Here is a 25,518-nt window from a genome sequence, read left to right as displayed (position 1 = left end):
CTGTTCCTGGAAAGGTACTGCTTCCCTAGCAACTTGACAATACACAGAAGCAGAGAGACACAGGACTGCCTCTTGGTACGTTAGGGATGTTGCCCTTTTTCTCCATATTTTATTACTTTTGAACTTCCCTGAGCTCCTCATCCCTTTTTGTAAAACAGGGGAGAAAATATAATAAAGAAAGCTTAGTTCCCAGGTATACGTATGTGAATAGGGTGTCTTGTTTGATTTCAGTTTAAGTAACTCTGTAAGAAGACCTAACTTGGCTATATTTTGGAATGAGACAAGTGGATAATGTTGTCTCTGGCATCTCTGAAGTACATACTGTTAGAATAGTCATGATGACACAACCTCTAGCTCTAACTTTCATTTGTCTTTGTCCTGTTTTCATTCATTCAGAATGTGATTTTAAAAAAACCAAAAAAAATTCCCTTGGACTAAAGCTTCATGTTCTTCGTCTCAGCCCAAGATTGAAATATTTGAAAAGTCTGTGATAAGCTGGCTTGATGATTTTTTCATGTTTGTTTTAAAAGGAACCTATATTTTTATATTCTATATTTTAAAGAAGTATCTAATAATCCTCAGAATGTACTGAGTCAAAATATATTTTCCGATTGTCCTCATTCATTTCTCATCTGTTCCTTTTTAGTTGTAGAACTTCATCTCATTTTCAATTGGTGTCATTTCCAAAGCAAAGCCACTTTGATGGGTATCTTTGGCAGGCCGCCTCATATTCTCTTCTCCCTTTGTAAAATGTTCTTTAACCGTAATTTGCTAGGGAAGGAGGTAAAAACAAATCATTGCTGTGATTCAATTAACTCATTTTCAAGAGAGAAAACTATTTCTGAAAGCCAATTTCTAATGCTTAGCTTTTACTAAGCACAAGCGCAGATCCTTTATTCCTCCACAGGCCTGTAAAGAGTAAAGTTGCGTACAAATCAAAGGGAGTCTTGGGAGATCACCCCAGTAGGAGCTTACCAAGCACTAGTCCATCTCTTGGAAACTCCCATCTCGAGTCATAAGGCAGTTGCATCGGGTCCACATAAATATATTCATGTCCATCGGGGCTGATTGATTCAATGACCCTCCAACGAATTTCATACCTTGGTTTCTATAAATGACCAGGACAGGTAACTGGTGAATTACCAACGTCCGAATGTACCAAAGCTTAACCGCAGCAGCAGAATGACTGGACACAGTAGGATTCAATAACGTTCACTCATCATGTTGTTACTGAACTCCTTCTCTGTGCCAAGCCCTGAACTAGGTTGCTCTTCTTCTTGTTCTTATTGGTTTCAAATAGTTTTAGTTCTTTAAAAAAAATATCTACCTGTTTCCAAATGACAACCAGGACAATGAGTGAGATGATTACAATCACCAACAACACCAGGACTGCGGCCGCCACCGTGAGTTCAGAACGCAGAGCTAGAGGACGAGAGACAGAGAGAGAGAGAGAGAGGCACGGTGGAGAACTTGCACGAACACGCAGGAGGGTAGGAAGGCAGGGTGGCTGTTTCTGGGCCAGAAATCTTTCACTACTGGTGGAGAAGCATAAGAGCTACCAGGCTTATTTGGGGGATGGGCAAGACCATCTCTCAGTTATCTACACACATGAAACTACTCCAGCTCTTCCCTTAGAAGGGAAAGGGACAAAATTCAGTTGGGAACAAAATACTTGCCCCAAAGGTCCTCCAACATTAACCTTCTGGACAAAATATGAATTGGAATATAAATATTAATAAGTGAGATTGAGAGCTACCATTAGTAGCATAAGTTTAGAACGTAAGTTCAGAAAATCAAGTTCAGTTATTTTGAAAGGTTGCAGTTTACTTATATTGCTTTTGGCTTCATTGATTTTTTTTTTTTTAAGAATTCAACCTGTCTCAACTGTTATGAAGAGCAACAAGGAGGAAGACCCTTCTTCCCCATCCTCCATCCCCACACGCTCAAAGAAACTGGGTAGCTATACGGTTAGACAAGCAAAATGCCGAGGGGCCTCTGCACAATGCGGTTTGGGATTTGAATCTGAAAGAAAGGGCTCCCACAGAGATGCCCAGAGAAGGCCCGTTAAGAGCATCCGGAGCTGAATTTCCACCGAGGGACCTTCATTCCTACGGGACCCCATCTGGGATTCAAAGTTCCGCTTGAGAGAGGAAGGGCTCGGCTGCTGACTTAGCGTTGTCCTGACCCACGAGCTACTCACTGGGAGCCACCAACTTCAGCTCTCGGCTCTCCACCCCGAGGAGATTCTTAGCCAGGCATCGTACTGCAATGGTCTCCTCCACTTTGGCGAATGTCACTTGGCCCTCCACCATGCTCCTGTCTCGGGGGTGGACCTCCGTGATGATGTTTGAGACATTGTTGGCCAAAATCGTCCATGAAGTTTCGTTATTACATCTGGAGATGGAGAAAAAGGGTATAGGTATAGAGCCAATTACGGGGAGTCATGGGGGTGGGTGGAGCAGTGAGGATCATCTAAGACGGCAAGCAGCCCTGACTTTGTCTGCATTTGGGGGGCTACAGGTCGATTTTCTCATTTTATGTGCAGATTAACATTCAACACCTTGTTCTCCAAGAGAGAATAAGCTACATGTGGGTATTTAAAAGTTAACTGGTTATGAGGACAAGGCAGAGATAAACAAGTTCAATCCAATAGAACTACCCATCCCAAGCCTTGAACCCATGAGCAACCTGGATTTCAAGAATGTTTAACTATCCCAACGTCCCACCCCTCCGAAAAGGCCTGATGTCCTCCCTTCTCTCCACCCACACTGTGAGGACCCCCTCAGGTGTCACTAGGGTTAGACCTCGATACCAGCTCCAGTCTGGATCCAAGTCTGCTGCCTTGTGGCCTGCGGGGGGCGTAGGTCTAGGAGTCTCCGTCTCCAGGAGAAGCAATGAGGCTTCTGAGCACAGCAGTCACTACAGGTGGGAGTGCAAATGTGCTGCTCACGTGCCCGTCGGAGAAGGCTGAGGGATGGGGGCTGAAGGAGGGATGGGTACCTTAACTCCCGCCACAGAGCGGGTAGTGAGAAGTCACCTGGGCAGTACCTTCATTTATTTTCACGTGCCAGCCTAACCACCAAATAACATTCACCAGAGATGAAATGTGAGATGAAACTGTGGGCCAGGGTAGTAAAAATCCTCTTACAGCAGTCCTTTAGATTCATGCTCTTTTCAGATTAGAGACCCTTTGAGGATCTGCTGAAAGCTGTCGACCTTCTTACAGCTACGCAAGAACACAGAAGTGCACCTGCGTGCATGCACGCCTGCACGCACACACACGCGAGGTCCATGTTCGGAACCCTATCTTGTAGTTTATGAGACTTAGGCCAACTAAGAATCACAAACACAAAAAAAAGGGCCAGCAAAAGAAGTAAAATGCACTTGAGGTCCTTTGTCCCAAGGAAGAAACATTCTGACCACAAATGGAAAGGGAATGTGTGATTTCCATACTTCTTAATATCCTTGCAAATCATCCACTCAATATCAGGAAGAGGGGTTCCTTCAGCTGTGCATCTCACTGTCTGGCCCCCATTAGAGCCATGGTGGTCGTCGACCAAGTCCAGAATGGATGACGGAACTGCAAGAGGTGAAAAGAAATCAGAATTGAATGGTTCGTGTCCCAGAACTTCTGGAAATTACGAAGTGGAATTCCAAGAGTTCAGAACTTGTCCGCATGACATTCAAACCCACAAATCAAGCAGCCACTGAGTCATGTGCACAGTAACACTCCAGTTTGGACAGACCCACTTGGGTAAGAGCATGGTCACATTTTCAGTGATTTGGCATTTATGCCCCGTGGTGTTTTAAATCCTCAGTGAAGAAAGCAAAAAGCCCCTGTGGTTATTTGGCTTGAAAGGCAAGAAGGCTCTTAAAATTATATTATAGCTTGGGAATCATCTAATGGATTCATCTAAATCGTAAAATCTAAAGCAGCATTTACCAAAGTGCATCTATGGGGTATTATTAGGTTTTAAAGATGTTTTTTCAACCTAGGATCAAATAATTTAGAAATATGTTGATACTTGTATCATAGATTGACTGTGAGGGTCAAATGAGCCCACCTAAGACAGTATGTGGCCCAAGGTAGGTGAGTAGGTTCTGAACCAGGATGTAAAGACTTGGGCACTCCTTTCTGGGAAGGGCCACTGTACGAGGTCTACAAGGAAAGCAAAGCAAAAAGGCCAAACACTCTGGAACAACCTAAGGTCATCCAGACCAAAAAGCATCATGTCGCTCTTCCCAGACCACATTGAGAAGCAGATGGTAAGGAAGCTAGTGGAGCCTAGGAATTCCCAAATTATTCCAGACTAGCCTGGAACCTCCCAGAATTATGTGGATTTGTAAGTCCAACAAAGCTTTCCCTGACATGTGACATCTACAGTCCCTGCTTCTCCCCTAAAAGGGCTGCTTTTCCCTCCACGACCTGGGGGAAAAGTGCCAGGCTCTCCTCGGGAGTCTCTCAGTCATGCATCCACTGAGCTGGCATTATCTTTATATGGCCCTTACATACCTTGAGTTAAGAGTTCAAAAGTATAGCTCTTCACATCGTCTTCATTTTGAACTACAATAGTATAATGGCCACTGTCTTCTTCCTTAGCTCGGATCAGCTTTAATTTGCTTCGATACCTTAAAAGTAAAGGACTTTGTTTCAGCAAGTTGTAGCCAAATAAATTCTAATCATTAAGTAATAACCATATTCAATTCGAATTTTGTTTTTTGTAAAAAAGTAAAAACATCTTTTTTTCTTGTCCATATCATCGCTTTTCTGGGATTTTTGATACACTTTCTACGCACTGAAGGTCTGAGTCATAGACACTTAATTCTTCAACATAAGACGGGACAACCTGAGATGAGCAATGGCTTATGTGGCTACAAGAGCAGTCAGCTCTGCTAAGGCCAGACTTCTAAATGGGAATAAACTCACCAACTTTCCTTTTTGTTTTTTAAACCCTTGATTTTTACCTTCTAAAGAAATACTTGCTTCCCCTAAATATTCATCATTTGAGTGATTAGCCAAACAATGGAACATCCTTGGAAGAAAGAATGAGGACACTGTCTCTGTATCAATACGAAGAGGTCACTAGGGTATAAAATTCCTGCTTGCTTGTATTTGCTTTAAGAAACTCTGGAAGGTTTCATAAGAACCTAACAAAACTAACAAAAGTATTCCCCTGCGGGTGGAGGGGGGGGTAACGGAGGAACACGAGGACAGGAGTGGAATAAGGTTTCTTACAATGCACTGTCTTTAGGCTTGAATGATTTTAAAGCACAGGATTCATCTTAAAAAATAAATAAATTAGAGAAACATAGTCCTTCATACTTCACTAATGGGAAGTTTCTCCAAAAGGTTTCTTACACGTACAATACATGACATTTGGCCATGAGTGTGTGTGTGCGTGCACGTGTGTGTGTGTGCATCTATAAAGTAATGGCCCATTTGACTGTCATTAACAAAACAGCACAGCGTGATAGGCTTCCCTGGTGGCGCAATGGTTAAGAACCTGCCTGCCAAGGCAGGGGACATGGGTTCGAGCCCTGGTCTGGGAAGATCCCACATGCCACAGAGCAACTAAGCCTGTGTGCCACAACTACTGAGCCTGCGCTCTAGAGCCCACGAGCCACAACTGCTGAGCCCTCGCGCCTAGAGCCCGTGCTCCACAACGAAGAGCAGCCCCCGCTCGCCACAACTAGAGAAAGCCCATGCACAGCAACAAAGACCCAACACAGCCAAAAATAAAAATAAACAAATTTATAATTTAAAAAAAAAAACAGTACAGTGTGGAACTGTGAGTGAAAGGAAGGTGGAGTGAGAGGAAGAGCACTGGTCATGAAGGGAGGAGATCTGGGGCATGACTGAACCTCTCCATGCCTCAGGCTCCTTATGTGTAGCATTGGAAAGCTGTATGCAAGTGTCATTTTGAGAATTAATTACATGAAATAATCTATAGGAAAGCATTTCAGAGGCTCCAAAATACCCTGCTAATGTAGAGTCTTCTAGCCCAAGACGCCAGGTGCTGGGACCTGTGACGGGAGCATGCTGGGCTGGCTTTCCCTCTGCCACACCACACTGGACACACTCTGGAATGGACTTCCTTAGAGTCCCCTTAGCAACCCTGGCTGCCAATGACCAGACAGTCTTTTGTCGTTCATTTTCTGCACTTGTTCAGCCAAGGAAGCTGGTGGATCCACTAGTTTGTTTGTTTTTTTGGTTTTATTTATTTATTTATTTTTGGCTCTGTTGGGTCTCCGTTGCTATGCGTGGGCTTTCTCTAGTTGCGGCGGGCGGGGGCTACTCTTCATTGCGGTGCGCAGGCTTCTCATTGTGGTGGCTTCTCTTGTTGCAGAGCACGGGCTCTAGGCACACGGGTTCAGTAGTTGTGGCTTGCAGGTTCTAGAGCACAGGCTCAGTAGTTGTGGTGCACGGGCTTAGCTGCTCCGCAGCATGTGGGATCTTCCCGGACCAGGGCTTGAACCCGTATCCCTGCCTTGGCAGGCGGATTCTTAACCACTGTGCCACCAGGGAAGCCCGGATCCACTAGTTTTAAGTAAGCCAGACACCCCTCCATCATATGCATCCTATGTTCCCTTGCCCTTCATGGGGATCAGATGTGCTGGAGGAACTCTCAAAGCACCTGAACAGGCCGCTCTCCTGGACCACTCAGCTGACGACCGCTACCTGGCCATCGCTATTGACTATAGCTCGCAGACAGCGCTCAGACGGGTGTCTCAAGTGTTGGCTGTGCCGGGATCACCCTATTCCTCTCTGGCCTCACAGCCTAGTGGGAAGTTGGGCACTGCCCACCTCTTTGTGCACCTCCATTTCGTGTCATCAGAAAGCCTTCCAGATTCAGTATCCCACTTCTTTTTCCATCACTGTTCCACAGAGGTTTCCACGTCCATTTTCCCAGATGTCGCTTCTCAATTACACGTGGAATTTAGTTCAGAAAGAAGAAAGCAAATCCTGAGGTTAAGCGAACTGATGAGAGAGGGGTTCTGTCTTTTCTTCCCTGAAGCCTTGAAATAGAGGACTGTGTCTCCCTGGGATGGTTTCTGACAAAGGTGCAGGACTGGATTAGCTGAGCTCTTCAAGAGGTACCTTCTACTCCTAAATTCTAATCAGAGCTTAAAACTGCAAGAGACGTCAAAATATCATCTGGTCCAGTTCCTCGCCTTGAAGGACACAAGGTATTATTAACCCTACATTATAGATGGGAAAACTGAGGCTGAAGGGTGACTTACCCAAAACTCCACCACTGGTTAAGAGATGACAGCAGTCTCCCGACTCCTGAGAGGGCAGGGATTTAAACTATTCACTGTATATCTTCTCCTAACCACATTTAACCAGACACTACTCTTATTTCCCCTGGAGCCCTCACTGGGGCAAATGCGTTTCAAATTAAGCCAGCAACGTTTTGTTTCATGTAGGTTTATGTGCTAATTGCCCTGGAACTGTAATCACCATACAAGTGGGTCCAATTTTACTTTCTTTCCTCCATCCCTTGCTGAATCCAGGAACGTATCTTTCAGTGGGAGCAGAGATTTTCAGTTCTTCTTTCTCTCGTTTGATCATAAACTTACCAACATACTATTATTGCATCGCAATGTTATCGGAAGAGGTACTTGATTTCCACCACCTCTTATTTCTGACTGCTAAATTTTCTATATGGACCCTTGGTTTGGGTTGTAAGACACGCACAAGCCTCAGTCTATCTAGGAATACACACACAATAAAAAGAAAAGGCATACTCAGGAAGGGTGTTTCTTTACCTTATTTCCTGAATCTTTTCTATGTCAGTGGTGATCTCCGTGAGATTCTCAATCAGAGTCAGGTTGTCCTTGAGCCAGGCTATCCTGGGAGGGGGGTAGGCCTGCACGTCCACCACAAAATGTTTGACTTCATGCAGGTTGACGGCTTCCAACGGGCTGAAGTTGGGTTTGATTTCAATAAACCCTTTCTCTGTACAGGGAAAAGTTTCCGTTAAACAACGATTACTGCATAGTGGATCCCCGAGCAGCACAGCCGGTGGACATTTTGGAAAGCAGAATGTACCATGCACAGAGATGGTGACTTTCTTCATTTCTTTGACCTCCTTGGTGGCCTGGCGGGCAGCACATTCGTAATCTCCACTATCTTTCACCGTGGCCTCAGGGACCATCAGAGTGTACACCAGCTTGATGGACGGGACCTTGGTCTCCTCCAGCATTGTGATGCCTTTGCCTTTCTACAGAAAAAGGGGAGGAAAACCAACTTTAACAAGCTAACTCCTAAGAGTGAAGCCTCACGTAGGCTACGGACTCTGGGAGATAATGACGCACCGGTATGGGTTCGCGGACTGTAACAAGTGTACCACCCTTGTGGGGATGTTATGGGGGAGGCCGCTCTCGTGTGAGCCCAGGAGCTATGTGAGAAATCTCGGTACTTTCCCCTGAATTTTGCTGTGAACTTAAAACTGCCCTAAAAAATAAAGTCTAATTGAAAAAAAGGGTTTTTTCAAGCTCACTCCTTTGAAAATCCTGTTTTAAAAAGATATTTAATGACATAGGAAGGTGTCTGTGCTCTACTGCCGCAGGAAAAATACATAACAAGGTACTATTTAAAGTATAGTAGCTATTAATTATTACATTTATAAAGTATTTAAAGGATTTATCTCCCTCAAATTATAATGGGGGTGTTCTGGGAAGTGACTTTTCCTCTGTTTCTCTAAATTTTATGAAGTTACAACAATAAGCCTACATTATTTTTAATATCAAACAAAAATATGATTCATAAACCAATACTTCGATTATATATTTGGGGCCAAACAGCACATAGTTTGGTTTCGAGGGGAAAAAAAATTTATCTCCAATAAATGAAATGTTTCTGTTTTAAGGATTAAAGGCAATCAGGTATGAACAGAAAAATCAGATAGCTTTACATTTCAGCGAAGATATATATATATATAGGTCTATGAATGTCTCTTCAATACATGAGGTTTATAAGGCAATATGTGAAAATGCCCAACTTCCAATCAGATGCCCTGGAGAGAAAGGAAAGGGGCAGCAAAAGCATGGGGGAGAGAAATGGATAAAAGAAGAGACACTATAAAATGCCAAAAAAAGAGCAAGGAGCCGAAATTTGCAAACTAGGAGTGAAGGGGACAAAAAAGCATATATATACATATATGTTTTTTGTTCTCCATGAGGCCGCTACATTCAATACCGTTAATTGTTTCTGCGTGGGACCATCATAGCCTTTCACAATGGTTCACATACACTTACCACAATGCATTAGAATGAATGAGACCCGGGATTAACATATACGCACCGCTATATATAAAACAGGAAAACAACAAGGACCTACTGTGTAGCACAGGGAACTATACTCAATATCTTTTAATAACCTATAATTGAAAGGAATCTGAAAAAGAAGAGATGTATGTATAACTGAATCCGTTTAATGCACACGAAACTAACACCACATTGTAAATTAACTATACTTCAATTAAAAAAAAAAAAAACAGAATGAATGAGACCCTATGTGTAAATCCCCAGGGATCAGAGATGGCACGGTGGCTCCCCTTCCCCGCTTCCATCTCCATTCCTCCCTCCTTCTCCCTCTTTCTGTACATGGGCCAGCTTTTAACAGAGTGCTTGGGATTTGGCAAACATCATTAAATCTTTGTTGAATGACTCGAGTTATGCCTGTTCACTGAAGAAAACCATGCAAAGAAAGCCTAGGCATGCAGGAGGCAGAAGTGTCATGGGTGTCCACAAAGCAGAAACAGAAGGGGGCAGGCAACCAACATTATTAAATGCCTCAAAACCCAAAGGCATGAGAGCCAAGAAAAGGAGAATTCATGACTCTCTCAGCAATCAGCAAATTTTAAAATCCATTCTCTTTTTAATTTTTTTGGTTGTTATCTTGTAGCCATAGAACCTTCCGGTTTCTTTCATACTTATGAGAAAAAGGGCTCAGTGTGAAATATCTATGCATTCTGTCCAGCTGTCATCATCTCAGACGCTCCCATTGCTCCAAGAGCCATGAAGCCATCTGGTCAGTGAGCAGCTTAGAGATGGGAAGCTGGGGTCTAGAGGAGGTCAATGTCGTGCCCCATCAGCGATGGGTCTTTGTACCCCTCCTGTACTCCATTCCATGCCACCAGGGGCCGTGAGGGTACCTACCACTTGTCCAGGGTAAGTCCACTGAAGGTCCACAACCTCATTGTTAAAGACAGCGCAGGTGATCACAATCGATTCCCCTGCCTTATAGACAGTTTTAAGAGCTTCCATTTCCAGATCAAGTTCTGATGTTGCTATTTAAAAAAAGAACAAACACAAGAACCTAAATATCCACAGTATAGTTAGGATCTTATAAGGTTTGGGCTTTTTTAAGATGACCCTGAACAATAATTTGCAAACCACCTTGATCAAGACAAAATATTGAAAATCTCAGAAACCTTGATTTGCGTTGACATACCTAATTTGGCACAAAATAAGACACACACACACACACACACACACACACGCAGAACAATAACAATAGTAAAAATAAACTCCAATTAAACAGAAGACCACATTTGAAGCCACAAGCATTTGGGTTAATTTGGGTTAATTACGACTGCAGCCGCCTTTACTGACCTGCACTCCCCTATAGGCACTAGTTCCCACCCCATCACTCATTCTCCTCTCCCACTCCGCTCCCCAGGTATTCTCAGCACTTCGAGAACCTAGTACAGAGCTGGGCATAAAATGAGCCCTTCACAGAAGTTAAATGGCACACTCTTGCTAACGCCACACCTACACGTAAGTGTTCGATAAATCTGTTGCCCCAAGCATGGTTTATACTTTCCCATTTGCATTAACCACTCGCATCAAAGGGATGAAGTCGACAACCACCAGCTTTTCTCAAAATCAAAATCACTTTTCTTAAGTTACTAAAATTAACCTAGGGGTCCAACCCTCACAGGTGTGTGTTTGTTGTTAGGGCCTTTGTACTCAGGAATGTGACCAAACAGTAAGAGGCTTATGCAAGAAAAGAATTCCTTAGAGTATTTTGAAGTCAACTGATGAAACACAAAATCTTCCAGGGGTAGGAAAGCTTTTGCCTTTGGTATTGCTAAGCTTCATACTGTTACAGCCACAGAAGTCAGCTTAACATTGTACGGTAAAGGTGGGATCCTAAGTTCCCATATCAGAATTTGGGGTCTCCCATCACCAGGGACTAAGATCAAGGAAAAAAAAAAGCTACATGCATCTGACTGTTTTGCCTGTAACTCTTATTTTAAGAAGGAGGGGGCTTCCCTGGTGGTGCAGTGGTTGAGAGTCCGCCTGCTGATGCAGGGGACACGGGTTCGTGCCCCGGTCCGGGAAGATCCCACGTGCCGCGGAGCGGCTGGGCCCGTGAGCCATGGCCGCTGAGCCTGCGCGTCCAGAGCCTGTGCTCCGCAACGGGAGAGGCCGCAGCAGTGAGAGGCCCGCGTACCGCAAAAAAAAAAAAAAAAGAAGGAGGGAGAGGGCACAAGTACCTTTTAAAGCATAAACATTGAATGGGATGGTCTGGAACTTCTTCCCCCTGACGGTGGCCTCGCAGATATAGGGTCCGACAGTGAAGGTTCCATTGAAGCCTTGTCTGCTGTCATAGGAGGCGTGCACCACCCCGTCACTGCCGAGTAAAGTCACTGGTGTCTCAGGATCAGTCGTTCGACAAGGGATGATGGCAGAATCATCGTCCTCCACGATGACCAAGTAATCTGTCATTCCTAGAGGTACGAAGGCTACATCTGGGTCTGAGGTTTGAAAAAGAAAGAAAAACATGTTAGGGATTAATTTCATCTTTACACATATATGCAGAAAAATTATTCCTTTGCCATTAATCAAATTCAAAGGTATCAATTTTACCTTCACACATATATATGAGTGTCACCCCACTGACATTAATCATCGTAAAAGCTAGAAGGTTCATACTTCTTAAAGTATGAACAATACCAAATTGCCTACACCCTCATAAAAAACACTGATGCTAGGGCTTCCCTGGTGGCGCAGTGGTTGCGAGTCCGCCTGCCGATGCAGAGGACACAGGTTCGTGCCCCGGTCCGGGAAGACCCCACATGCCACGGAGCGGCTGGGCCCGTGAGCCATGGCCGCTGAGCCTGCGCATCCGGAGCCTGTGCTCCGCAACGGGAGAGACCACAACAGTGAGAAGCCCGTGTACCGCCAAAAAAAAAAAAAAAAAAAAAAAAACTGATGATAAATATAAATGTTAGTCAGGAATTGAGGTAAAAATTTAAACAACTACTAAAAACAACAAAAAATGGACAACAAAATAATCAGGTCTGTTCAAAACATGAGAAAATACTTATAATTTTTAAATTATGCAATGCTTTTGACAATGCTTATGGCCTATAGTCAGTATTATTGAAAAGTAGTACAGAAACCTACCTATCAAAAAAATGACTCTCAAATAATAAATAAAATGTATAATCCCATAGCTTGAGAATTTCCTTTTCAAAAGAAAACCAGCTACTTAAGCTACTATAGTAAGAAGTACTGAGAGTCTCAAGCATCGGTTTCACAAAGGATGTGCAACTCTTCATAATAGCAAACAAGATCTCTGACAATGCAGGGTCTACCCAGATGATGTTTGTGCTAGGGCAAGGGAGGAACAAGAAGAACCTTTGGACTGGGAGTTCCCTGGTGGCCCAGTGGTTAGAACTCTGCACTCTCACTGCCAAGGGCCCAGGGTCCAATCCCTGGTCAGGGAACTAAAATCCCAGAAGCTGCACAGCGCAGACAAAAAAAAAAAAAAAAAAGAATCATCATCTTTGGGCAATCTTAGGCAGATCAAAACTCTAAGACCCAGGGACCTTTAACAAACCTACCTTCCTACCATTGCCTTCACAACGGGAGCGGGGGGGGGGGGGGCGCGGGGCGGGGCGGGTGGTATTTATGGTGGGAATGACAGGTGACATTCTAAATACCTACTCTTTTTGAAACAATTCTTTTTGATTGGTAGGAAGGGAGGCTGATACAGATAAGAGTGTCAGAACAGAAGTGAAGAGGGTCTAGATCCATGGAGCACCCACAGTTAACAGAAGGCAGGAAAAGGAGCCAATTTTAAAAACTTGAAAAGACAGAAAGGTATGAAGATACACTTCTGAAACCCCCTTACTCTACCTCTGCTAAAATGACACGGATGGCAAGAGCTGTAAGTGGTTTATATAAAACTAACTACTCTGGCTGTATTCCTCTTTAATTCACCCATCTATGTATTACAATTGCCATGACTTGAATTTGTGTTTAGAGCTCCAAATTCTTGAACTCTGTTAGCAAAGATTCCAGCAAACAAAGCTGCAAGTTAATTTCAGGTTAAAATATACAGTTTGATATCCATTACACATCAGCCAGAGCTTCCTTTAAAATGCAAGTCTCCCCTACCATCATGTGTTACCCATGCAATGTGTAAATAACATGGTGGTCCTTCTTTTAACAACTGTCCTTGGAAGAAGCCAATATATACAGATACAGATATAGATACAGGTACAGATATAGATATAGGTACAGATATAGACATAGATCATTACAAAGGAGTACCCAGGCAATGCTAGGAGGGTGGCAGACCAAATGCATCTCAAGCTCACGGCTAAGGCTAATTAATTAGGGTGGCTGCTGTGGGAAAGCACCACACCTTCCTCCAGCAACGGGGCCTGGCTCTGAAATCCATCACAACCCTAGGCCATGCCCTCCAGAGATGCTTCCAGACAATGACTGTGTGGAACAGGGGTTCCTTAGGCTGGAGGACTCCCGAACTTTCTTTGCCCAGAGGTCTAGGACTCATCTACCCCACCTTCCTTCCCACTCTCCTTCATTCAGGGTCACACTTACAATGCAGGCAGACAGGTCTCCCAGCCTCTGCTGGATTCCTCCCCATTTTCTCTCATAAGCCTCTCTCCTAGTAAAACCCTTACATACTTAATCCCACCTTACTCGTATCCTGGCATGTGTTTCTTGGAGGACAAGAGACAACATCAACCTGAATTTTTATTAAAAAGAAAAAAATCTATTCTAACTCATCAAGAGTAAATACAGGCACACCTCGGTGTATTGCACTTTGCTTTATTGTGCTTCGCAGATACTGAATTTTTTACAAATCGAAGGTTTGTGGCAACGCTGCATCAAGAAAATCTATCAGGGGCTTCCCTGGTGGCGCAGTGGTTGAGAGTCCGCCTGCCGATGCAGGGGACGCGGGTTTGTGCCGCGGTCCGGTAAGATCCCACATGCCGCGGAGCGGCTGGGCCCGTGAGCCATGGCCGCTGAGCCTGCGCTCCGCAACGGGAGAGGCCACAACAGTGAGAGGCCCGCGTACCGCAAAAAAAAAAAAAGAAAAAGAAAATCTATCAGTGTCATTTTTTCCAACAGCATTCCCTCAGTCCGTGTCTCTGTGTCACATATTAGTGATTCTTGTTAATATTTCAAACGTTTTCATTGTTATTATCTTTGTTACAGTGATCTGTGATCAGTGATATTTGATGTAACTATTGCAAAAAGATTACAACTCACTGAAGGCTCAGATGATGGTGTTTCCAGCAATAAAATATTTTAAACTTACAGTACGTACGTTGTTTTTTTAAGACATAATGCTATTGCACACCTAATAGGCTGCAGTATAATTCAAACATAAATTTTATATCCACTGGAAAATCAAAAAAAAATGTGTGTGACTCGCTTTACTGTGATATTGGCTTTAATGAGGGGGTCAGGAGCTAAACCTGTAACATCTCCAAGGTACACCTGTATATGTTTTATTGAATTTAAGAAATAGCATGGTTATTTGGAAACTATTCTAATGACTATGGGCAAGTCCATGATAAGGCCTACCTAATTACTTTGTGGCCCCAGCACTTAGCAGTGCCTGTCACACAAAGCATACACAGTAGATATTGGCTGACCTCGATCAAACTGAAGAGAAATGAGTACATTTCAGACATTCTGCACAATGCCAATAAAAAATGCCACAATGACAATGATTCTCAAAACTTAATACAGTTCCAAAATATTAACAGTGAATATTTCTAGATGCCGGCATGACACATGATCTTGATTTAAGTTTGTGTGTTCGCCTATAGTTTTCAAATTTTCTCCGAAGAAAATTTATGATTTTTATACTTATAAAAAACTCTCATACAATCAACAGGAGAGACGGGACGACGATAAGCTTGGTCCAGGGGACCCAGGCAACTCACCTGGCACATAGATGTAAATGCGTCTGCCCTCGATCTCGCTTTCTTCCAACTGCGTGTGATTGTAATAGCAAGTGTACAGCCCTGTGTGGGCCGCCGAGGCGCTGACCACTTCCAGCACCGTCACAAAAAGGCCACTGTTGTTCTCCTCGTCTCTGATTTCCACATTGGGGTTCTCTTCTTCAGACATGGGGTACTGCCAGCTCACTTCACTCTCCCCAAAGCATCTCAGAGAAAAGGAGGAATTCAGCTGCACAACCCTCTCGTTTTCACTGGGCAGGATGGAGGGTAAGGAAAGCTGGCAGAGGATAAGGCTTGGCCCTGTAAAAGGAAACATGCTCTGAATAGGATGCAGGCCAAAAGGACGGTCTCACCCAGAGCAGCGTCTATGAACAATGACCATTTCTACGCAAAAATCCACTAGCCTGGGTGCCCGTGAAAGGCCCCCCATTATAACAGCACCGCATCTGCTGAAAGCAGCAAATGCTCCTAAGGCCTCAATAGTCCCGCTAAGCGCCCCCGGATTCACCCCTCCAAACACTCCAATGGATAGAGGACGTCTGACTCCAACTCCATATTTTAGACTCTTATGTGTGACCACGAAATATCCCAAGATAGCATAAGCTCAAGCACACATGCGTTCTTTACTGCGGACAGGGAACGCAGACAGTAAAGACACAAGGCAGATTCGTGCTCAAGACGTACGTGTCTTCCGTTCCTCTCTACCCTCTGGCGTGCCTCCTCTCTAATGACTTCCAGAAACCAAAGCAGGAGGATGTGGATTTCAATTCAAAAAGAATAGTCAAGCCCAAGAGCAAAAACGCCTAAGTTCATCTTAGAACCTAAAATGTCAGTCTAGCTGCTTCCTCTATCTATAAAACTGGTAGAAGAGATATTATGACTTAATTAATTATTCATTAATGTTCTCTAACCTCCCTCTGAGCCTGGTGTGGGAATCCCACCCGACTTCAGTATGTGTCCACTATGATGGATCAGCTTTGTTAACAGGGAAATGGTAAGTACACCTGGGTCACTATCCTGCAGGTGGGGAATACTGAGTGGACTTCAGAACTCTTAAATCCCTGACAGTGCTTAATTCTACCATATCCATCTAGATACGACCTAAAGAGGCTAATAGACTTAAGTTAACTCCTCAGATTAGAAAAACACTGGTGTCATGGTGAACATCTGCAATTTATAAATATCTGGATGAAAACTAAGAAAGTCCAATAAATATTTCAACAAATGGCCCCAGTGGCATCCCTCCTGTTGGAAAAGAGTTACTAAGCTTCCCCAAAAGTCAGTCTATTAATTCAATTTCAAGGCCTAAGGTGATTCTAAGATTTTGTAGCAATTAAGGCATCTTCCACCTAAGACAGGTGTAACTTTAGACAGGTATGATTTTCTAGATGAGATTTTTCCATTATGTGTTCCCTTTGAGCATTCTTGAATTCCCCCGATCCGCCTCTACTGGAAACCCATGTCCCAGGAGACGGAGGAGGGCGGTGGGCAAATTTAGACTATTATTCCTAACAATATTTCAACGCCATGATTACACACATAGAGAACATTCTTTTTTGAACTGGAATTAGTGCAATACAGCAGAGAGAACTGAAGGTTTGTGGTCATTCTAGATAATGTCCCATAGGTTTCTACTTCTCTTTACTCTTTTGGACTGTTTGCAGTATGCACAGTATAGGTCATATACCCGCAGAGCACAGAACTTAGGGGAAAAAGAGATTTCCCCTAGGACAATGAACTCAGATAGGCCTGTGATCCATACCTGTGACGAGACAGCCTAAGACCAGGAGTGCCCAATGGGAAGTCCCCATAGTTCTGGAAAACTGAAAAAGTCAAAAGTCAAACAGAAACAATGTTAGGCAATAAAACAACCCGTGAGCCTAGTTCTCTTTGTGCTTTGCACTATGGAAAATGTTTTTTTTTCTTTTTTTAGTTACTAAATTGTCTTTTTATTTATTTTTAAATTTAATTTTATTATTTTTTTTATACAGCAGGTTCTTATTAGTCATCAATTTTATGTTAACAGCATCACTTTAGTCAACAACATCCTGGGTTTTAAGATTCACAGTTAAAACAGTAAGATGCCTAAGAAGCAAAAATCAGATGGCCTTGTGCGGCCCCGAGATCATGACGGGAGCCATCTGAAGCCCAAACCCTTTCTGATTGTCTGCAGCTTTCAAATTCCAAAAAGTCTGACTTTATTGTCTTGGAATATGTCCAAAAGCACAGAAGAACGGTTCCTCTTAAACCCTTTAAATTAAGATTGCGAAAAACAAATAAACATGTATTTACTCAACTGCTAAACTTGAGCTGTTTTCACTCAAAATGCGTTGTCATTGGCTTCGTGTTTCGCTAACAGAAAATACTTGGTCACATCCTCGGCAACTTTTGGGAAAAGATGCTTAGGCTGCCAACGAACATCTTAATACTTAAGAGCCATTCTGGTATAGACGTTTTTACAAGTTGCACTAACCCAGTGTCACTTAGAGGATGTCATAGGCAGGCCTGTACCAGGCTCAGGCCTGGGCCCCCAGCCCAAGTTCTCCCAGGACCTGCTACATTCACAGTCAAGCTAAACAAGGCACAGAAAAGCCGAGGGCACAGGCATGGAAAGAGGATCCGTAAAGGAAGTGAAAAAGGGAGAGGAAGTGCGAGAGAAAAGTGTGGCTAAATTCTTGTGTTCCAGGGATGCAGTAAACCACAGGATAAAATTCAATGGATGATTCATTCTCACACAGGTAACTGTACCTGCAAAAGCCAAGTTCTCCACCCTGATTTCCTGCAACAAATTCTAGGGAATGGAAGAGAAGTAGAGAGAGAGAGAGAGACTGAAACTGAATGTCCCTAAGAGAAAACAGGGAAAAGCAGTGGGCAAGAAAGGGGGGGATAAGGAAAATTAACGGAGGGAGAAATGAAAAGCAGGACCCATATTGCCCTGCAGTAAAACCACTGAAAAATCCATTCTGGTCCACCCTCTGAAAAGGCCCCTCTCCTTTATCCTTTTCTTTCCATGCACACCCCACAAATTTTATTATCTCCCGCTTCACTTCCCACATGAAGTCATTGAGAAAGTGATCTTCTTGAAGTCGACCGCGATGAGCTTCCAGGTATTGGGGCTGCTAAGCACCCAAGTTTCAATTAAAGAGGCTCCGCTGAGGGCCCTGGGCAGGGGCGCAAGCTTTAAGATGACCCATAAAAATCACCTAAGCCTTGGCCTGGGAGGTACTGGGTCTCTGAGTTGCTCAAAACCCCAACTCATGCAATGGAAATGAGTTCATGGGACTTGATTTGTTCCATCACTGACTTTGATGTGTGTACATGATTCCTGAGTAAGCTGTCTAAAAAACAAAACCAAAGAAGAAATTCATGTATGCCTGTGTTTAGCCCTTGTTTTCTTTTTTTTGGTTGCAGAGGATCCAGTTGATAATAGCCTAGTAATTTTTGGTGGAGCATGAGAGCTTCATCATGTATTCTTGCTTGGAAGTGGCAACTGGTCTACCTGCAGACATCAGATTTCTGCCCTATTAAATTCTACCAGTTAAATGGAGGAGGAAGAAAGACAGAGTGAACCATGGAATGCTGGTAGCAGTGAGTGGGCTGGACAGGAAAAAAAATGATAATTCTGTTTTCTCCAAAGCAGGAACGAGAAACCAATATTTATGAAGCCAAAGTTGTCATGTGTATGCCATGTTTGTTAATAATAACCCTGTGAAATATCTGATTTTAAAAAGTGCCGCTTGAGGCTCAGAGAGGTTTAGCAAATGACCCAAAATCACACTGTCGGTGGTAAAGCCAGGATTGTAACACCGCGTCTGTGTAATGCAAAAACCACGCTCTCTGCGATCCACCATATGTTCTCTCTCAAGGGAAGGTCAGTGTTTCAACCTTCTGTGCTCCCTCCACCCCCAGCTATTTCCTAATGCAAACCGGGGCCCTGCTTTCCTCCTCTGCTCTCTGCCACAGTGAGAGCAGTACAATGTGCTGTGAACCCAAATGCAATTTGCACAATGCTAGCTGGCTGATGGCTTCCAAGGATCTTGGTGTGTGCCCAGGGATGCAGGGTCTCCTCGCTGCTGCGGTGACGGGCACAGCGGGCCCCAGAGCCAGGTTGCAAAGACGGACTTACCACAATTAGCAGTAACGGGCCTGTGTGTTTGTACATATAAATATCAACCTCCCACTGATAATCCACTTAGCAAACTTCAAAGGAGCCCTCCAGAGCCAGCCTGATGTCTTGGGTTTTATCACATTTATATCCTGCATTCCTTCAGCTGGGCTTGCCAATGATGCATCTTTAAAGCATTCCCAAGCTTAAGAGAGGGGCTCACTGCTTTTACATAGCAGGCTCTGATGAGCGTTTTGCCCTGGCCAGGCCCCACCATGTTTCCTTCTGTGCATCCAGATATGGGGGACCCGATGCCAGGGAGGATGACTTACTGACATACAAAGTGGGCAATGAAAACAGGGCCTCGGAGCAAGCGATAATGATACAAATACTGAAAATCGACATGTGTTTACTTATGATTTCAACCTCCCTTCTCTGATAAGAGTGGTTCCCTGGCTAGAAATCTAGGCATATTTGTGAAGTTTCGTGTCATTACTCGTCTGTAACTCAGACAATTTACTCGTGAATAATTGCAGACTGTTAGCCCTACAGGGAGGTAGTAGAAAACAACTGGAAAGAACGGAGGCTTCCCTTCCTATTGGCCCTGGAGTGAGAATCTCTAGGAGTCATGTTGCTATTTCCAGTGCTTTTCTACTCTGGGAGTAAATGCTCATCCTTAATCGGTAACCCCTATCCTAGAGCTCCTCCAAAAGTCGGACATGCAAATATAAGTAACTGAGGTTACAGATTCAGGGAAACACAGCATGTTATGAGTCAGCAAGAATAAACCACTTTGCAAGGACGAACGATGGATTTCATCCAAAAAGCATTTTTTTAAATCATAATCATTTCTCTCATGCCAGCCGTGCGCTGGACTTCAGTCTCAATCCTCTATACTCACAACTCGTTGCCACAGGTTAGAGAAACGACTGGAGAAAAGGGATCTCTTCGTGTTCCCTCTCAGACAAATGAGTGTGGTCTCTCCTCCCACCCCCCATTCTCTGGTCCTTCATTCCCTCTCTCAGAAGATATGATAGAAATGGCATTAGAGCGGGCTTTGATCCCACATCTGACACCTAGGCCACCTCTCTGAACCTCAGTCTCTCCTGTAAACCAAGACTAACACCTGACTCGCCGGCTTGCCTTACTGCATTATTATAAAGACTAAATTCTATAGTGTAATTGAAAGGGCTTCAGAAACTGCAGCTGTTAGTTTTCATACTGCCTCTTTTTCTGCAGGCTCCGAAAATGTTTTAGATGAAAGGGACATCAGAGGGGCTACTGCAGCTTCTACTTACTGAGACCAGTCAGGGCCCAGAGGCCACTTGACTGGCCCTGTACCACCTGCGTAGTGGAGAACTGAATCTGAACTCGCATGTGGTGAAGGCTGGTGTAGTTATCAAGACTGTTTCAAGTTGAACCAATATATACAGTCATGTAAACAGAGAAACGAATCTGTTTGCAGCCACTATTCTTTCTCTTTAACAGGTTGCCATCTCTGTCCCTGCAAACAGAAGCAAAGAGCCATTAACTATGACTCTACAGTCAAAAACAACATGCTAAGCTAGAGAGTAAACACAGGGCAAGCAATGCAAGGGCACTATTTCCAGAAGAGAGAGCATGGCATTCTTCTCACAAAGCCAGAGAGCCGGCTTCCGGATCACCAGCTGCACAATGCATCCCACTGCAGAGCCACTGAATACTGAATTTCACCCCACCCTGGCATGATTAGAGGCCACAGAAGACTCTCTCACAGTCCCAAAAGTCACTGACCACCTCAAGATTCAGATTTCCGAGGTTCAGTTAATTTCAGCTCTCTTCAGTTAATTCTAACTGTGAAAATTACATGGGCTGCTTTTTCCCTGCGACAAATGTTCTTGTAACTTCAGCCCAGGCAATCCAAATGCTGGTCTACCCTGGTGGCAACTTCAGCGAGGGCGTGTTTACTGGGATCTGCACCTCACCAGAGCCTGTTTTACTGTTTTTATCTCCTTGAGTTCCATTAGACATTCCAGTGATGGGCGGGGGCTGGAGCATTTTTACATGGGAACATTTTATGGGACCGTCTGAGCTCATAAACCTTTCTGCTCTCCTGCACCAGATATTGAACCACAGGAGACTACAATGTCAACTTCCTTTTGATTGTCACCAAACTGGTGTGACACCTAATGGGACAACCTTAGGTGTAGCAGCTTGTAGTATACTTGATCTCACCAAGTCCCCAACACTAGGGCTTCACTGTAAAAGGAAATGCAAATAACCCACCTATCTTCTTCACAGGTCTGTTCTGATAATCAGATGCGGTAGGTCAGCACTTTGCTCATTAGGTAAATACAAAGGATTAACAACTAAGGCGAAAGACTACCCAGAAGTCAATAAAATAAATGTTGTCAGCCCAATGATTCTCGCAACTTCACAGAAGAAGAAAACTTGGTCCTACCGGGTGGAAAATGCATCTTCCTGGTGCCACGACTCGCTTAGAATATCCGCGAAGCCCATTCTCGCAAAGGGTCGTTGCAGTTCTCAAGTAAAACCAGCAGGTGGCAGTATTGGTCCAAGGGACAGGCAGTCCGGCTTAGATGCTGCTACAAGTTCTGTGCCAAAATGTCCCAAATCTTAACTTCCAATCTCTTATTTTATTGGGTTGTACATTTAGGTTTCGTGGTGACCTCAGCTCAAAGCCCGCAGAATAGAAACAGGAATAGGGTAACTGCCTGCGAAATGGCTTAAAGTTCCGCGGGGCCCCAAGAGAATTCGCTGAAGGCCAGACATCACCACCATCACCATCACCATCACCCCTGCCAGAGGGTCGGCCGGGGAGACTGAGCTTCGGGAGCTAGGAAAATGGCGCTGCCATCCCAGGTCGCAAAGGTTTAGAAAGTTCAGCAGGAAAAGCCACTCGGGAGGAGGTCGGGCGGTTCTGGGTTTTGTTTCGCCAACGCTCTCCCCACCTTGCAGTTTCCGCCCGCTCAGGGGAGGGAGACCACCTGGGCAGCGCTAGGTGGGGGTCCCGACGCCGTGGCCGGGCCCGCGCTGCCCAATCTGTTCGCATGCCATTGTCACCCCTCGTAAAGCCCCCGGCGGGGGCCGCGACGGCCGCGCAGCCCGGGAACTACGGGCTGATTGGAAACGACTGCTCCCATTGCACAATAAAGCAGGGTCGTAAAACAAACAGCAAGAGGCCGCCTGCGCGGCAGGAGAACTTTCGAGGGGCTTGACACCGACCCTCACCCAAGAGCGCCCAGGATTTTACATCCTCCGCTTCTCCCACATGTAATTACTATGACGCCCCTACCCTTATGCCCAAACCCGGAGACCTCCGCCCCTCTCGCCCACCCAGCGCCATCCGGGCACACAAAGTGCCTGCGAGGCGTCAATCTGAGGCCTCCAGAAGGGGGTAAGGTGACCGAGGTTAGTCTTCCCCTGGGTCTCAGCGCTGCGCTCCGACCCGGCGGCTGCGGGGACCGCCGGAGGCTGGCGGAGAGCCGGATTCCGAGCCGGACGCCCGCTAGAGGGCGCGGTAGCCCCGAGAATCTTACCCGGCTAGCTCCTCGCTCCGGCCGGCCGCTCTGGCTCCGGGTCCTCGACAGCGCAGCGGGGACCGCTGCTCGCCCACCTTCGCCGGGGTGGTTCCGCGCTGGCACAGTCCGGCCTCCGGCCCCGCCACGCCCACACGAACACCGAGCGGGCCGCTCCCCCTCCCGCTGGTCCACGTCCTCGTCAGCTCAGTCACCCCGGCGCTTGGGGCAACGACCGCTCGCTCCCAGGTTTAGCGCCCGCGTCCGCCGCTGCGCCCCAGGCACGACGCTAGACGTTTGCATTGTTTTCGGCTGAGACCTGAGAGGGGGCCGGACGGGGTGGAGGGAGAAGGACCGGGTGGGTTTAGGGTTACAGTCGCACGCTAGCGCCTCCTATGGGCCGGAAAGCGCCACGGCCGCGGACAGCTGCTCTCAGAGAAAGCCGCCGTGGCTGCGCCTCCTGCGCTTTTAAGAACCCAGCCTTTCCCCAGTGTCCCCCTTGCCCGACGCTCGCTCAGCCGCGGCTGCCCTGAGCACACAAGCGCCGCCTGCGCTTCTCGCTCCCCTTTCGCGGGGAAGGGGAAGACTGCTATAGGCGGGGAAGGAAGCACCCTGATTCCGAGGTCGTCCATCCCCTACAATCTACTTTTCCAACGGATCCCTGGCTCACTGTTCAGTTTAAAACAAAAGGAAATGCCACCAAGCCACTACAGCAAAAGACAAGCACCGGCAGAGCCCGGACTAGAGTGTTGTGGGGAAAAGCAATTTGCCCCGACTCTGCCTCCCGCGCTCGAGGCAAGACCACAAACCTTACCCCCCGCCTCGCGTACCCCGCTGGCTGATGCTGCGCGCGGACCCCGTAAGACCAGACGCAAGGGAGGCTGAGAGCCGTACCTTTCGGCGACCGAGCAAGCTTTTAGCTTTCCCCCATGAATTGCCACTTTTCCATCAACAACATGTAACCCTATCGCAGCTCCCCGGAGGCCAGAGGGAGTCCCACCCACCGGGGTCTGCAGGAAGGCGCCGGTCACCACGTCCCCAGGATGCGTTCCGGCACTGCGCGCCGCCCACGGCCGGTCCCCAGGAGGCACAAAACGGGCCCGCCTCGGCGCCAGACGCGTTTGCAGCTGGGAAGCCCGGCCCGATGCCCCTCCCCCTACACCCCTCCCCAGTCCGTGCCCCCGGAGGAAAGCGGCCCTGGGGCCGGGAGCCAAGGCTCCGTTTCGAGTCCCTCTCGGTCTAAAGGCTGGTGCAAGGGCCGAGGGGCAGCTGAGGGCTCCTTCCTGGTGCCTTCTCCCACCTCGTCTATCTCCCACTCGCCACCACCCCTCGCTCTTGGGACTCCAATCCTGGAGTCCAGCTACACTTGGGTCAAACCAAAAGCAAGACTGTCCAAGAGCCCGAAGCAGGGACTCACTAGGGTGTCAGTGAGGCTGGTCGGGCCCTCGCCTGTCGGGGAGTGGAGGAAGGGCCCCCTTTACCGTAAGGACTGTGAAGAGGAGAAAGGCAAGAGAGAAAGAAAAGACGAAAGGGGAGCAAAGCAGCAGTACCAGAGCCTGGGTCGGTCAGATGGAGGTGGAGATTGGGGATGGGAGGGAATGTTAAAACCAGAGCCAGAGCGGAAACAAATGAGGTGCTCACGTCCCGGGGGCCCCTTCCTCCCCTCCAGCGGCCCCGGGGCTCGCCGGTCTCTGGGGTGTTAGTCCCGTGAGCTGTGCGGCTGGTTGTCGTGCCCCGTTTGCCCCGGATGTCTCTCCCTGCTCTAAAAACCTGCCTAGCTCTGTTCGAAGGCGACCGCGGCGAGGCGAGGCGGTCCAAAACGTTGAGCAATTCGGTTGCAGAGCCAAAAAGCCATTTCCCACACAGCGAAGCCAGGGGCTTTTCCAGGCGGCCGGGCCGGGCGCGGGGCAGTCCGGACCTGATAAGCGTCACTCACGCTCCCTCTCCAGCCCCAATCTGCCTCTCACCCTTGGAGATGGGCTGGGGGAGCAAAGGGCGGGGGTGGGGGGCCGCTCTGGCGGCGGGAGAGACAGCGAACCGACAGCCCCTCGCTTCCTCCACGGCTGAGACGCTTGGCCAGGCTACTGGCAGCTCCTTCACACCTGGCTAGGCGGCCGGGGTTCCTGGCCCCCTCAGACAGCGGTGCTCGGGTCAAGCCACACTCCCTCTCACTCTCAGCTGGCCGAGACCCTTTCCGACCTGAACCGCTGATCCCAGTTGTTTCCGAGCCAAGTGGACGCCGCCCGCTCCCCTGGCGCTGCCTGGAGAAGTTAATCTCACGTATAAAAGCCGATTTCCATGGGGATAGACGGTGGAAGAAGGAGGGGCGCGAGGAGAAAGCTCCGAGGCGGGCAGAGACTCTGGCCGGCGCAGGGAGTGGAATAGAAACAGGGACACTGGAGAGGGTGAAGCACGGGCGGCGAGTGCCACGCATCCCCGCGCGGAAAGGGGCATGCGAGGGGGGTGCAGGGCCCGGGTGCCCCGAGGGAGGTATTTCGCCTCCCATCTTCCTGTCTTACCTGGGAACCAAGTTTCTCCGTTACGAGTTGTCCCTAACTTCCCCCACAAGAAGTTCTCCACTTTTTTGGCGACCTTCCTTCTTTCCTTCCTGCGGCCGGGACTGGGCAGGAGCAGAGCCCCGGGCTTTGCATAAACG

General features: G+C 46.7%; 1 protein-coding gene across 3 annotated transcripts in view; it reads right to left on the bottom strand.

Moving 5' to 3' along the window:
• Positions 1-24,619, bottom strand: part of PDGFRA (platelet derived growth factor receptor alpha) — a 44,328-nt gene extending 19,709 nt beyond the window's left edge. The window contains exons 1-13 of one of the 3 annotated variants that reach the window (XM_022564073.3): positions 22,884-24,619; positions 21,785-21,938; positions 17,002-17,062; positions 15,222-15,539; positions 11,508-11,768; positions 10,165-10,295; positions 8,054-8,225; positions 7,771-7,960; positions 4,514-4,629; positions 3,454-3,580; positions 2,201-2,394; positions 1,328-1,422; positions 976-1,108 (exon numbers count right to left, since the gene is read on the bottom strand). In XM_022564073.3, the coding sequence (XP_022419781.3) occupies positions 976-1,108; positions 1,328-1,422; positions 2,201-2,394; positions 3,454-3,580; positions 4,514-4,629; positions 7,771-7,960; positions 8,054-8,225; positions 10,165-10,295; positions 11,508-11,768; positions 15,222-15,539; positions 17,002-17,050 (1,786 nt within the window). In that variant the 5' untranslated portion in view covers positions 17,051-17,062; positions 21,785-21,938; positions 22,884-24,619. The other 2 variants (XM_089911937.1, XM_089911936.1) reach the window with 2 other exon arrangements.
• Positions 24,620-25,518: the final 899 nt, after the last annotated feature.

The sequence above is a fragment of the Delphinapterus leucas genome, chromosome 5 (genome assembly GCF_059928025.1).
Source record: "Delphinapterus leucas isolate spDelLeu-1000000601 "Yukka" chromosome 5, BTC_Dleu_Yukka2, whole genome shotgun sequence".
NCBI lineage: Eukaryota > Metazoa > Chordata > Mammalia > Artiodactyla > Monodontidae > Delphinapterus > Delphinapterus leucas.
This window is presented reverse-complemented; position numbering and strand designations above follow the sequence as displayed.